General features: G+C 39.6%; 1 protein-coding gene across 5 annotated transcripts in view; it reads right to left on the bottom strand.

The window, feature by feature from the left end:
• Positions 1-15535, bottom strand: part of LOC132819436 (echinoderm microtubule-associated protein-like 6) — a 512298-nt gene that overhangs the window by 264056 nt on the left and 232707 nt on the right. For all 5 annotated transcript variants that reach the window (XM_060830942.1, XM_060830941.1, XM_060830940.1 and 2 more), the window contains exons 18-20: positions 13453-13655; positions 6503-6614; positions 4028-4155 (exon numbers count right to left, since the gene is read on the bottom strand). In XM_060830942.1, the coding sequence (XP_060686925.1) occupies positions 4028-4155; positions 6503-6614; positions 13453-13655 (443 nt within the window). The remainder of the gene's footprint in view (positions 1-4027; positions 4156-6502; positions 6615-13452; positions 13656-15535) is intronic.

Raw genomic sequence — 15535 nt, 5'->3', positions numbered from 1 at the left:
CACGTTCCAGTGCCAGTATGTCCTTCCTGAGGTGTGGGGACCAAAACTGGACGCAGTACTCCAAATGGGGCCTAACCAGAGCTTTATAAAGTCTCAGTAGCACATCTCTGCTTTTATATTCCAACCCTCTTGAGATAAGTGACAACATTGCATTCGCTTTCTTAATCACAGACTCAACCTGCATAAGAACATAAGAACTAAGAGCAGGAGTAGACCATCTGGCTCTTTGAGCCTGCTCCGCCATTCAATAAGATCATAGCTGATCTTTTTGTGGCCCCAGCTCCACTTACCCATCCTCTCACCGTAACCCTTAATTCCTTTATTGTTCAAAATTCGTCTATCTTAGCTTTAAAAACATTTACTAAAGTAGTGTCAACTACTTCACTGGGCAGGGAATTCTATAGGTTCACAATCCTCTGGGTGAAGAAGTTCCTTCTCAATTCAGTCCTAAATCTGCTCCCCCTAATTTTGAGGCTATGCCCTCTTGTCCTAGTTTCACCTGCAAATGGAAACATCCTCTCTACGTCTATTTTGTCTATAAGGTATTCTATATGTTTCTATGGGATCCCCCCTCATTCTTCTGAATTCCAATGAATATAATCCCAATCTATTCAGTGTCTACTCATAGGCCAGCCCTTCAACGCCAGAATCAACCTAATGAACCTCCTTTGCACTCCCTCTAGTGCCCGTACATCCTTTCTCAATTAAGGAAACCAAAACTGCACACAGTACTCCAGGTGTGGCCTCACCAGCACCCTATACAACTGAAACATAACCTCCCTGCTTTTAAATTCAATCCCTTTTAGCAATGATGGACAAAATTCCATTTGCCTTCCTAATTACATTTTGTACATACAGACCAACTTTCTGTGATTCATGCACAAGGATACCAAGATTTCTCTGCATAGCAGCACGCTGCATCATTTTACCATTCAAGTAATAGTCCTTCTTACTGTTATTCCTACCAAAATGGATGATGTCACATTTATTAATATTATATTCCATCTGCCAGATCTTTTCCCACTCAAAGTATCAATCCTCCTCTACAAAGTTTCACAGTCCTCTGCACACTTTGCGCTGCCATTCATCTTACTCTCATCTGCCAGTTTTGACACACTACGCATAGTACCCAACTCCAAAGCATCTATATAAATTGTGAATAATTGTGCTCCCAACACCGATCCCTAAGGCACACCGCTAGTTACTGATTGCCAACCAGAATAGCACTCATTTATCCTCACCCTTTTCTTCCTGTTAGTCAACCAATCCTCTATCCATGCTAATACTTTACCCGTAATGCCGTGCATCTTTATCTTACGCAGCAGCCTCTTGTATGGTACCTTGTCGAAAGCCTTTTGGAAATCCAGGTACACCACATCTACTGGGTCCCCGTTGTCCACCGAGGCTGTAATATCTTCATAGAATTCCAAAAGATTTGTTAAGCATGACTTGCCCTTCATGAACCCACGCTGCAAATGCCCAGTGGGACAATTTCTATCTTTGTACCTTGCTATTTCTTCCCTGATAATAGATTCAAGCAACTTCCCCACTACAAAGGTTAAGCTAACCAGTCCATAATTCCCTATCTTTTGTCTATCATCCTTTTTAAATGCATAGGACATGAGAGCAGAAGTAGGCCACTCAGCTAATCAAATCTGTTCCATTATTCTCTGAGATCATGGCTGATCTGATAATCTTCAACTCAATTTTTCTGCCCTTTTCCCGTAACACTTGATTCACTTATTGTTTAAAAAGACTTCAGTGGTAAAGAGGGATTTGGGTGCCTTGATACACAGAATCACAGAATGTTAGTCTGTAGGTGTAGCAAGTGATAAGAAAAGCTTTGGGAATTATTAACAAAGAGAATGGAATGTTGTAATTTATTGGAGGGGAAATGGAACATAAAAAAGTGAAATTTTATTGCAGCTGTTCAGGACATTGATGAGACCACATCTGGAGTCCTGTCTTCTTTATTTAAAAAAAATATATAACCCTTTATAAGCAATTCAGTAAAGGTTCATTCAACTCATTCGTGGAATTAAGGGCTCATTTTATGAAGCATGCTTGGACAGATTATCCTTATGCTGAAAATGTGTTGCTGGAAAAGCGCAGCAGGTCAGGCAGCATCCAAGGAACAGGAGATTCGACGTTTCAGGCATAAGCCCTTCATCCTGATGAAGCGCTTATGCCCGAAACATCGAATCTCCTGTTCCTTGGATGCTGCCTGACCTGCTGCGCTTTTCCAGCAACACATTTTCAGCTCTGATACTCCAGCATCTGCAGACCTCACTTTCTCCTCGCAGATTATCCCTATGCCCAATGAAATCTAAAATAAGGAGGGGTGATCATAATGAAACATGTAAGAGTCTTTGGGAGCTGCATTGGGTGGTTTCTAATAGAATGTTTCCTTTTGTCGACGAGACTAAACTAGGGGACATACTTTAACAAGAAGCCATCTCTCTTTTAAGACAGAGATAAGTAAAAATGTTTTCTCTCAGAGGATCATTAGAGCATGGAGTTCTGTTCCACAGAAGTTCTTGTAGTCTGGCTCTTCTAAGAACAAAAACTCATTTTCCAAAACCCTGCATGCACAATAATGTACTGCGATGACCAATAAATCTTTTGTTTATGCTTCTGTAGAAAGCTATTCTCATAACTCTATCTATTCATTTTAACTTTTCTGTCTATAACTAAGTTCCATTGTTAATTTTTAAAATTTATCAGAGAAGATTCTGAGTAAGGGTTCACAATTTGTTCTAGTGCCTCTCCAACTGATGTATCGATCTTGGTGACAGTAGCAATTAGTACAGATTGGGAGTTGCCACTGATTGTTCACTCCAACACTGCAGAAAGCCAACCAAGGTTCAGAGGGAGCTTAATCCTATGACCTTGCAACAAGTCCAAAAATGACCAGTAAAGGAAGTTACAATCCTTAGGTAAAAACGAGGAGGCAGAATTGTCAATCCGAACCCCGCAGCTGTGTGTGTCTGAAGTCAATGGTTAGAGCTTGAGCAGTGAGGTCCTGGAAATAATTACTCCCAGAGAAGTGACACACCGCAAATGCCTGCTTGGTAGGGAATCATGGGGATACTGATTGAAGCAAAGAACAGATAGTTGTGCCTGGAGCTGTAAAGGTAGAACTGGAGTGGTGTGGAGTCATATTGTTAGTGTCGATTGATAAGATACCAGGAGGAGATTTCCCATAAGAAGAAACCAACCCAACTCAATAACTCTTTCAAAGGCTTAAGCTCTTTCATCGCCGAATTGTCATAGAGCTGTTCAGAGCGGTTTAGCATATTTGGAGGTCAAAATTGCTAAAGTGCGATTCAAATAAAGAGTCCAGCCACCCTTCTCTCTTTCTATATTTGACTTAACATCTAACCTCCATTACTAACCTTTTGTCTTGTTTATCAGGTTTAAGTGCCAGCTTGGGAGAATAAAGGTGGATTTTGGGGTAATAGGCTGGGTTGTTAGCTAATAGTTTTAAGAGTTTGCCAATCCTAGAATGTTGTAAAATACTTCTCGTTCATAATAAGTAGTTATTCTGGTTTTACATAAAACAAACGTCAACAGAAGTCATCTAAACTGTAAGTATAGTTTTGGATAATAAATTGAGGGATTGATGAATTGGGAAGAGTTATTGAGGTGACTTCAAGAATTCTCATATGCTATGGACCTGTGGTTCTGCTGGTATCACAGGTATGACTTTACGCTCCCATCCTTAATTTGTTCCCTACATGTATCCAAAGGTCTACTTGACAATTATTTGAATAAACTGATCTGACCAATATGAAGCATTTTCACCACATTTCTGTTCAGGAAGGATTAACACAAGTTTGTAAACCTTTAAAATATGACTAACACCCAGAGGAAAGTTACCACATAATGTATATCATTTTAGAGCAGTAATTAATAAAACAAGTGAAATGCTGAACTAGAGCATAAGCCTAAAGTATCAAGTGGAAGTTATATTGGTCTCTGGTCCTGCTTTATTTAAATCCTTTGCTCTTTAATGAAAAACAAATACCTGAACTAGCAACGTGATAGGTCCACTTTTATCAATTTCAAGTATTTCACCATTCTTTGTTCCGACAAGTATATGTCCATGTCCCAATGTAATGGCACGTAATGAAGGATTGTCTTCCAGAAGCAAACCTGCAACAACACCAAAGAATCATATAAAAAGCACAAGCAGTAGCCTACTTGGCTCATTGTCTCTGTGCCTCAGACTTATCTACTCTATTGCCATCCATTTCCTGTACTATTTTATGTTTTCCTTCTTCAAGTCTTTTACTCATATCCTCTTAAATGTTGACTGATATTTGCAGCAGGTATTTGTGGTAATGTACCTCATATAACTTAATATTTCTTAATATAAAAAGAACCTTCTAACCTCCTCCTTACACTTGTACTTCATATTGTGAATGCAGAAGCTTTTGTTCACTTTATTTTAAATTATTGCATTTCCCTAATTATGTGCCAAGACTTTAGGTCCACCAGTAAATAAACACTAAATTACATGAAATAGGGAAAATAAATAACAATGAATAGCAGATTTTAAAATGGTAATGATAACAAAGTATCCAAAATCATTTAGTCATTAAACAGACGGCAACTTTGAAACTCTGCATACATACACAATAATATTGAAAATCTGGAAACTGCTGTTGATGAGTCCATGCACCTCTAGAAGGGCAATGCAGAGGTTTCCATAAATCACAAGGAAAATGTCCACTTCAATGATGTTTAAATTATTTTAAACTCATTTTAAATACTCTTGAGAAAGTTATAGCTTGCTGAATTGGATGTAACTCTATATTTAATACTAATATCCTAACTATTGCAAATGTCCTGAAAAAAAATTGTGGAATGGAAAATTTTGTTGCAATATTAAAGAAAGACTTATTTTAAATTTTTTTAGAAGCCCATTTATCTTTATTAGTTTCTATACTAATCAATCATAAATAATACACTTTGCTATCTGGAAAATATACCTTAGCAATGAAAGATATAATCATAAGTTCCCTACATTGCAGAAAGAAGCCATTTGACCCATCAAGTCTGTACCAATCTGCCGAAAAGCATCAGACCCAGCCACCTACTCTATCCCTGTAACCCCACATTTACCACGGCTAGCCTACACATCCATGGAAACTACTGAAAATCCACCTAAGCTGCACATCTTTGGACTGTGGGAGGAAACTGGAGTACCCAGCAGAAACCCATGCACACACAGCGAGAACTCGCAAATTTCACACAGATGGACAGTCACCCGAAGCTGGAATTGAAACTGGGTCTTTGTGAGGCAACAGTGCTAACCACTGAGCCACCATGCCATGCAGATATCAAGTGCTCTCAACTTCCTGGTTTCCTGCGGCCGAATACTTCAAATTATTGGCTGCTCACCTCCTTGCTGACATAACTGATTCAGATTTAAGCTGTAGTCAGAAGGGGGAAAAAGAAAGTCATGCCACAGAGATCACTAAATCTTTTAGGGTGGCTTTTATTCATGGTTAGTGGCAAATATTGTTGCCTCACTGCTGACCACAAGATCTGGGCCAATATACAACAATATACAAGTCAAGGTCATTAACTGATGCATGACCAATGCACAGGTAACACTAGGAAGTGGGAAAGAATCAGGGATAAACAACCCAGAAATTCAAGAGACATGAAGATCTTGCTGAATTGTTTGGGGATTGGGGAGAAGAACCTATATAAAAACTTGTCGTCATGAAAGGAATCTGTTAAAAGAGATATACTATCCCAATTAGGAGTTTAAGATATTAAATACAGAAAACATTGGTCAGAAAAAATCAGGTTCTTTCCTTGTTCTTACAACTTGTACTTTTGATTGACCCCTCCAAACTTAGAAACTTCAAAGACGCAAGTAATATTCTGTTAACAGAAAATGATTAAGCTTCATGTAACAGTATATTTAAAGTAAGAAACATAAGAAATGAGAGCAGTAGTAGGTCATACTGCTTTACCATTCAATAAGAAGAAAGATCAGCCATTTAATAAAACTGAAGTTTATCCGTGATCTTGTTGAATGGTGGAATAGTTTTGAGGGTCAGTATGGCCTATATCTGCTCCCAATCTTATGTTTCGTACTGTATAAATAATGTATATGAAGCTAAACTAATTTTGTTACAGGAAGAGAAAATATGTGCCCTTAACTTCTTCGGGAATCAGTTGTGAAACTTGGGCTAAAATCTGATTCGACCAGATCTCAGAACCTTTTATCAACATCTTAAAATTTATATATCAAGGTATATTTCAGGAAGGTTAATTTGGTTAAGCTAATGCTGAAGTCTCTCTGAAACAAAACCAGAAGTTGCAGGAAAAGCTCAGCAGGCCTAGCAGTATCTGTGAAGAAAAATCAGAGTTAATGTTTCAGGTCCAGTGAACCTTCCTCAGAACTGCAGTTCTGAGGAAGCAACTTTTGTTTTTGTTTCTGATTTACAGATTCTGCAATTCTTTCAGTTTTGCTGTAGTATACCTTTTGAGCCAGGTGACAATGCTGATCTCTTGATTGCATATGTCTTTAGACATCTCTCAAATATATCATCCCAGAGTTCAACAATACCATCTTTGCCACCTGTCACAAATCCCTGAAGACAAATATAATTGTAATAATTAGGAACATTATAAAGTACATTGAGAGTTTGTGCGAAATATTTATAATGATCCATTAGAAACATTTTATAATATTGCCCCTTTTTAATAATTAACAACTAATAAATTAAATAAACAAAGAGGATTTAAGGTTTCCAGCAATTAGCATGTCAATTTATGTCAAATCAATTCAGTATAAAACTATTTAAGGAGCTGCACAGAATAATTAAGTACTGTCTAATTTGCTGAAAGTAATGCTTCAAAATTCAATTTTGTAGAGCTATATTTCAGTGCTATCAGTGCCATTTTGCATCCAAAATGGTTTCTGCATTACAAACACATACTTCTGGTATGGGTCTTGCCAGACTCTATTTTGGATAGGTTGGCATGACATTGGTAAAGTATGCCCGAGAAGAAGGTTGAGACATCAGTAAGCACATGGTGCTGATTTTATTCTCAGGATATCACTCAATCTCAACACTATCATTGAATTCATCTTAAAGTTGCATTACTGAACTTCTCCTTACCAGCAGAAGGACCATTCTACCACATAAGCACTATTTAAAAGGATGATTCGGCAATCTCAGATTAGTTGCTGATTGATTTCTACTAACTGCTACGGAATTAGGAAAAAGTGTTTGGCAGATTTGGACGCTCATTTAAAGTTTGTGAAAATCATAGGGCATGAAGTGATATATAGCGAAGACCCAGGTTCTGACTTGAAGAGTTCTACACAGATTCAGAAATCAGTGCTGTAGTTTTCAACATGCTTGGCTTGCAGAATGGCAGGGAAAATAAGCAGTGGTGACGGAGAAGGCGTGGTGGAAATGGCTCTCAGCAGGAAGCCATTGTCACCCAGGGTATGAAGGGAGTATTTCTTTAAGATCAACTGAGACAAGAAACAGTTATTAGAGCCTGGTTTCTGAAAGAGGCATTGATTGAAATCCGGAGAAAGTGAGGACTGCAGACGCTGGAGATCGGAGCTGAAAAATGTGTTGCTGGAAAAGCGCAGCAGGTCAGGCAGCATCCAAGGAGCAGGAGAATTGACATTTTGGGCATAAGCCCTTCAAACCCACTATCTGCTGCAAACAGACTTTCCAGCCTCAGGGCAAAAATACCACTGCAAGATGCTGTTAAGATGGCTGTGGTCAGTAAATTCTTCATGTCACACTCCTTTCAGGTTGAAGCAGGAAACAGCTACAACACCTTGTAGTTGATCATCTCATATGAAAAGTAAGATTATACATTGGGTTGAATTTTCCCATTTCGAAATAAATGAGTTGAGTGGGATTCATGGAACCTGCTCTTCCATGGCTGAGGGTGACTTCTTATGCAGTCTTCCATTCTTCATCTCAAAAATTTAGTATCTGGGCTCCATGGTACCTTGGCACCGCTCCATGGTGGGGTCATACTGCGAACGAGGTGGAAGTGCCTGCTACTGCCAGGGCTAGACTCCGATGTTTACACCCTAGCACTATATTTAAAGCTCAGCTGCACAACACTTCAAACACCGTCTGCCAAGAGTTGATCCTTACACAGTGTTGCTTGACAATTATAACTGAGCATGCCGCTCAGAAGCTGACCTTTCATTCCTTGTGGACAGGGTGGTACAGAAGATGGCAGTACTTTATCCTGATGGCCATACCACCTGAAAAAGCTAGCCTGAGCCAAGACAACGGCACAGGTCCACGTTGTATCAAAGGTACAAAAGAATGCAAAACAATGCAGGAAAAAAGCCAATGATCCTCTCTGCTCTGCAAGGGTACGTCTATGATCTTTTTTGTGCTACCATGCATTCACAGGGCCACCCACTCTAATTTTGCCAGTATACAGGTCTCCCACAAATGTTCATGGACTACAACTCTCACCACTGCATTCATTATGTCTACTCAACGGGTCTCGTCTACTTCATTCTCAAAAACCACAACAGTTTTCTTGCCCTGTGCTTCTTACTCCATCACTCAGTATAATGCATCACTTCTTCTGTTCCTCCATCAACAATAATTGTTCTTTCAGCAAATCCCACCATAGTTAACCCTTGTTTTGTCTCACTGCAGGAAAACTAGCCCACATTCAGACAGAGTGTCAAGACAAGCAAGTGGGGTAGGACATCAGGCTCCTCACTCAATATGAAGAGAAAATTCCTGAGCTAACTAGAAAAGAGCATGACCATTCCTGTGAGGATACGGGACCTCAATGTTTCAATCAACCCAGTATGCTTCATTGTGTTGTGTTGTGCACCAGTGCTAACTCAAACTTAACCTACATAAGGTTTTATCCCTTTCAGGAAAATAATTTATTTTCTTCTCTTACGTAGGTACTAGCAGCATCTAGCAAACCTCAGCCAAAAAGAGGGTAGCTCCAAAGACCCTCAGTTCTCCATTACATCTGAGGAGAAAGTCACTGAACCTTAGAGGATGGCAAGGTTTTCATCTGTACCCTCCCCCAGTTTAGAGACTTTCATCTTGGTGGATACTCTACCTGGATTAGGCTCAGGAGCGTAATCTTGCGATAGCATCACAGGACACACTGCTGAAGCAGTATAAGGAAGAAAAAGCCTGGATCTCTGAAATTCAGAGGACTGTCAGAGACCCAGGCAACAAATACTTAATTAAAATGCCCTGATAGAAACACGAACAGCAGGCAGGTTTGCCAAAGGCAGTTAGTAATCAGCATCAAGGGATGGAAAACTAATGTTATCAGTACCTGCTGGCTCAATATGCATCTGGTTATCTCCATGAATAGATCAGCAACTGCCATAGGGATTCAAGTCCAGTGCACTTAACATCAACCATTTGTTACCAGTACTATGTAGCTGTAGCCATAAGTACTTGGTGTTAATGGTGAGCCACAAGTCATAGAGATGTACAACATGGAAACAGACCCTTCGGTCCAACCCATCCATGCCAACCAGATATCACAATACAATCTAGTCCCACCTGCCAGCACCTGACCCCTATCCCCCCAAACCCTTCTTATTCATATATCCATCCAAATGCCTCTTAAATGTGGCAATTGTACCAGCTCCACCACTTCCTCTGGCAGCTCATTCCATACACGTACCACCCTCTGTGTGAAAAAACTGCCCTGTAGGCCTCTTTTATATCTTTCCTCTCTCACCCTAAACCTATGTCCTCTAGTTCTGGACTCCCTGACCCCAGAGAAAAGACTTTGACTATTTATCCTATCCATGCTCCTCATAATTTTGTAAACCTCTATAAGGTCACCCCTCAGCCTCTGACGCTCCAGGGAAAATAGTCCTAGCCTGTACAGCCTTTCCCTATAGCTCAAATCCTCCAACCCTGGCAACATCCTTGTAAATCATTTCTGAACCCTTTCAAGTTTCACAACATCTGTCTGATAAAGGAGACCAGAATTGCACGCAATATTCCAGTGAGGTGAGAGAGCAAGATTCCTTGACCTCACAGCAGGTGCCTCCTCCAGGCATCCATTGGGAAGAGAAGTCCAACATAAGATTCCCAGAAGCTTCTTTTCAAGACACTCCAGAGGTACCTTGCCCCTCCACCTTGTCCTCTTTCTGACTGTGAAGTCTGCAGTAGTTCAAACCGAGGAATATCAGTCTGCATCTGGGCAGGGGACTGCTACCATGTTTGGCCCCAAAAGTCATCAGAGCATGAGTGACCTGCCAAATCCGGATGGATGTGTTGGACAAAGAATCCTCAATTTTAAGTAGCAATGATCAAAATCTGTGTGTGAAACTGACATGTGAGATCTTGATCCAACATTTATTGGCTGAGATTTCCTGGATATAAATAAAGCTGGTGATGGCTCCCATCTTTTCATCTCTTCCCAGTCTTTTTCTAAAAGCTGTTTCTGACCCTTGTTTGTTCAAACTGGAAAGGCTGTCTGAGATCAGATAGCATTTGTAGACATGCGAAAAAGAATGGCCACAGAGTCATAAAAACATAATTTATAGCAGCTATTATAGTAACTGTGTGTTATTTTTGGCTTCATCAACTTAAAGAATTAATATAAAATCTATAAAATTCAAAACAGTGCTTTTGCTGAAAAGCTGTACCAAGAATAGAAGCTCAAAACACAGAAGTTAATCAATCTCTGCTCTAAGTTCAGACAAGACTAAAGAAATTGAGGGTTTAGTTAAGTAAAAGAAGGAAGCATAAGTCAGGTACAGACAGGATAGATCAAGTTAATCCTTAGAAGTGTATAAAAGAAGTAGGAGTAAAGTTAAGAGGGAAATCAGGAGGGCAAAATGGGGACATGAGATAGCTTTGACAAATACAATTAAGGAGAATTCAAAGGGTTTTAACAAATATATGAAGAACAAAAGGGTAACTAAGGAGAGAATAGGGCCCCTCAAAGATCAGCAAGGTGGCCTTTTTGTGGAGCCACAGAAAATGGGGGCGATACTAAATTACTATTTTGCATCAGTATTTACTGTGGAAAAGGATATGGAAGATATAGACTGTAGGGAAATAGATGATGACATGTTGCAAAATGTCCAGATTACACAGGAGGAAATGCTGGATGTCTTGAAACGGGTAAAGGTGGATAAATCCCCAGGACCTGATCAGGTGTACCTGAGAACTCTGTGGGAAGCTAGAGAAGTGATTGCTGGGCCTCTTGCTGAGATATTTGTATCATCGGTAGTCACAGGTGAGGTTGGCAAACGTGGTGCCACTGTTTAAGAAGGGCGGTAAAGACAAGTCAGGGATCTATAGACCGGTAAGCCTGACCTCAGTGGCGGACAAGTTGTTGGAGGGAATCCTGAGGGACAGGATGTACATGTATTTGGAAAGACAAGGTCTCATTAGGGATAGTCAGCATGGCTTTGTGCATGTGAAATCATGTCTCACAAACTTGATTGAGGTTTTTGAAGAAGTAACAAAGAAGATTGATGAGGGCAGAGCAGTAGATGTGATCTATATGGACTTCAGTAAGGCATTCGACAAGGTTCCCAATGGAAGACTGATTAGCAAGGTTGGATCTCATGGAATACAGGGAGAACTAGCCATTTGGATACAGAACTGGCTCAAAGGTAGAAGACAGAGGGTAGTGGTGGAGGGTTGTTTTTCAGACTGGAGGCCTGTGACCAGTGGAGTGCCACAAGGATCGGTGCCGGACCCTCTACATTTTGTCATTTACATAAATGATTTGGATGCGAGCATAAAAGGTACAGTTAGTAAGTTTGCAGATGACACCAAAATTGGAGTTGTCCAAAATTGGACAGCAAAGAGGGTTACCTCAGATTACAACAGGATCTGGGCCAGATGGGCCAATGGGCTGAGAATTTAATTCAGATAAATGCGAGGTGCTGCATTTTGGGAAAGCAAATCTTAGCAGGACTTATATACTTAATGGCAAGGTCCTAGGGGAGTGTTGCTGAACAAAGAGACTTTGGAGTGCAGGTTCATAGCTCCTTGAAAGTGGAGTAGCAGGTAGATAGGATAGTGAAGAAGGCGTCTGAAATGCTTTCCTTTATTGGTCAGTGTATTGAGTACAGGAGTTAGGAGGTCATGTTGCGGCTGTACAGGACATTGGTTAGGCCACTGTTGGAATACTGCGTACAATTCTGGTCTCCTTCCCATCGGAAGGATGTTGTGAAACTTGAAAGGGTGCAGAAACGATTTACAAGGATGTTGCCAGGGTTGGAGGATCTGAGCTACAGGGAGAGGCTGAACAGGCTGGGGCTGTTTTCCCTGGAGCGTCGGAGGTTGAGGAGTGATCTTATAGAGGTTTACAAAATTAAGAGGGGTATGGATAGGATAAATAGACAAAGTCTTTTCCCTGGGGTCGGGGAGTTCCAGCACTAGAGGGCATAGGTTTAGGGTGAGAGGGGAAAGATATAAAAGAGACCTCAGGGGCAACGTCTTCACGCAGAGTGTGGTACGTGTATGGAATGAGCTGCCAGAGGAAGTGGTGGAGGCTGGTACAATTGCAACATTTAAGAGGCATTTGGATGGGTATATGAATAGGAAGGGTTTGGAGGGATATGGGCCACGTGCTGACAGGTGGGACTAGATTGGGTTGGAATATCTAGTCGGCATGGACGAGTTGGACCGAAGGGTCTGTTTCCATGCTGTACATCTTTATGACTCTGTGACTCTAAGACAATATTTTGGGCTGAGACCTAATTTTGTTTAAAAGCAAAATATTTTAATATTTAAATTACTTTAAATATTTAAAAATATATTAGAACTAAAAATATATAAAACAAAACAACATTTTCTGTTTTTATTACTTTGCTTATTTTGTAAATTACTTTAAAAGCTATATTGTGCCAATGCTGCAAATCGCATTCATTTTCCAATTAAATTTAACTGCCAATTTAAATTTAAATCAGCTTGTTCACATTGGATAACATTTGTTACTTCACATCTTGGGCAGAACTGGATTTAGAAAGCATTTCCAAGCGAACATCATATGAAATGTAGAGGGCACTTTAACCAATGCCACCCAAAGATTTAGATTTACAATGAATCTTGATATAAATCAGTTCTAACTGTTCTTTTTTTAATGTAAAATCTACTGATATGAATCTTTTTAACTTGTAAAAAGCATTGAAGGTTTCAGCATATTCAATAATAGAGTGCCAGTGTATTTATTCAAATTTTTAACTGAAATTATACTTAGCATACATACATATGGAGCAATGTTCTCTTTTGGCAGCAGCAGAAAATTGGTATTTATAGACCCCATTATTGACATTATCTGACTTTTCTTCTAAGGATTTCGATGGAGGCTTATCTATTAGGTCCAATCCCACCAAAAGTGAAACTGGTTCTACATAGTAGACCACACAAGACATATATTGTAAAATTAGTATTATGAATTAAGACAGAAAATTCAAAGCACCTTATCTAAGGCATGCATAGCAATAACAGGACCATCATGTGCTTTAATTGTCTTGAGTAGAAGGTTTCTTTTCCAGATGTAAACATCTCCATTTGCTGCTCCAGAGAACATCATGTCTTCTATCTGGCCATACGAAACACACATCATTGTCTCCAGTTTCCCCATGTTACCAAATGTTCCTCGCTTAGAAGTAAGGCCACCACCTTAAACATCAGATAACTGTTAGTAATATTCTAATCAACAACTGTGGTAAAGCAAGGTATTAAAAATAAATGAATTCTAAGTCAATTACAATCTGTTAAACTAGTTCCAGTATACTTTCTTTATGCATCTATTTAAGTTTGCAATTTTCCTAGCTGAAGAAATTGAAAATTTAATTTGGTTGGAGGATAAGATTAATACATGCAAGATATACTTGTGATAAGGATTTTTTCTGGCGCAAACCCTTCCTTAAAATATCCAGAAGTGTAACTGAAGCAGTAATGTATTATTCTGATTCAAAGTAAACGTTATCAACAAATATCTAGTTCTCTGAAATAATGTCATTTCTGGAACCAACAACAATTTATACTTTTTTACTACCCAAATGAATTCAGGGTGGATTTATGAACATCTCAACCTTACATCGAAAATGCAACATTTTTAGGATAATTTATGGAATATCCATTATTGTACTGGGTTTAAGACATACCATTCAGTCCTACCAAAGTAGTTAGAGAATGCATTTGAAGTGGAAACCAACAGTTGTAGCTATTACATTAACTACATTTGTTGCTAATATTATGCAGTTAGACATAGCAGTCAATTTCTTTGGTGGTAGCAATTGGATTTGTATTGGGGACCAAACATAACAATTTCGGTCTTCACAAATTGGAGAAATATCTGATCATCTATGAGTATTGGATGTTGGAAAAGCTGTCTGATAAATTAGCAAGAGTGCAGGCATCGAGTGAGATGATAGTAAGCTACATAAGATCATAAGAAATAAGAGTGGGAACAGGTCATTTGGAACCTGAGCTTGGTCATTAGTTTTATATAACCCCATTGTTAGAAAACAAGAAGGTAAAAACAATGACTGCAGATGCTGGAAACCGGATTCTGGATTAGAGTGGTGCTGGCAAAGCACAGCAGTTCAGGCAGCACCCGAGGAGCAGGAAAATCGACGTTTCCATCGATTTTCCTGCTCCTCGGATGCTGCCTGAACTGTTATGCTTTTCCAGCACCACTCTAATCCAGAATCTGGTTTCTAGCATCTGCAGTCATTGTTTTTATCTCGTTGATTTTAACCCTACTGCAGATCCTCTTGCAAGGATGCCTGCCTTGAAGAAGTTTTTATCCTGAAGGGCTTTTGCCTGAAATGTTGATTTTCCTGCTTCTCGGATGCTGCCTGAACTGCTGTGCTTTTCAAGCACCACTCTAATCCAGAATTAGAAAACAAGAAACTATAGCCCAGATAGCTTAATATCTGTCATGGTGAATGGGTTAGAAACAGCCATTATAGGGATGATACCTGCACATTTAGAAAAATCAGATTAGTTGGGAAGAGGAGCAATGCAGTTTCATCAAAGGGAAATCAAGTTTAACCAATTTATTGGAATTCTTTGAAGGAGTAAGAGAGATATGTTCAGTGCTGCTTCTCTTGCAGAGAAATGTTGCCACAATGGTGCCAGGATGTCTGCTTCAGATAGGTAGTTGCTAAAGGCACATGTGCAAACTCCACACAGTCAGTCGCCTGAGGCGGGAAATGAACCCGGGTCTGTGGCGCTGTGAGGCAGCTTGGAGGTATTTGAGGGTTTTTAAAAAAATTATACAAAAGAAGCACAAGTCAGTTGGGTAAGGCCTCACACAGACCCAGAAAACATTTTAATTTTGCTTTCAGCTAGTGAGGAAGTTTCTGCTGCTGGTGAGCAAACAGTTTGAGTTCTCTGCAGCTAGAGTTTTGGATAAGAGGCTTACTCTTAGAAATAAAAAGAGGCAGATTAATTTCTTTCAGTAACTCATTCTCCCAGACTGAAGAGTTGCAGTATATGAGAACCTTAACTGTTTTGCTAAATTGTCTTGCCAAGTGTGTGTTTATAGGATG

The sequence above is a fragment of the Hemiscyllium ocellatum genome, chromosome 10, assembly GCF_020745735.1.
Source record: "Hemiscyllium ocellatum isolate sHemOce1 chromosome 10, sHemOce1.pat.X.cur, whole genome shotgun sequence".
NCBI lineage: Eukaryota > Metazoa > Chordata > Chondrichthyes > Orectolobiformes > Hemiscylliidae > Hemiscyllium > Hemiscyllium ocellatum.
This window is presented reverse-complemented; position numbering and strand designations above follow the sequence as displayed.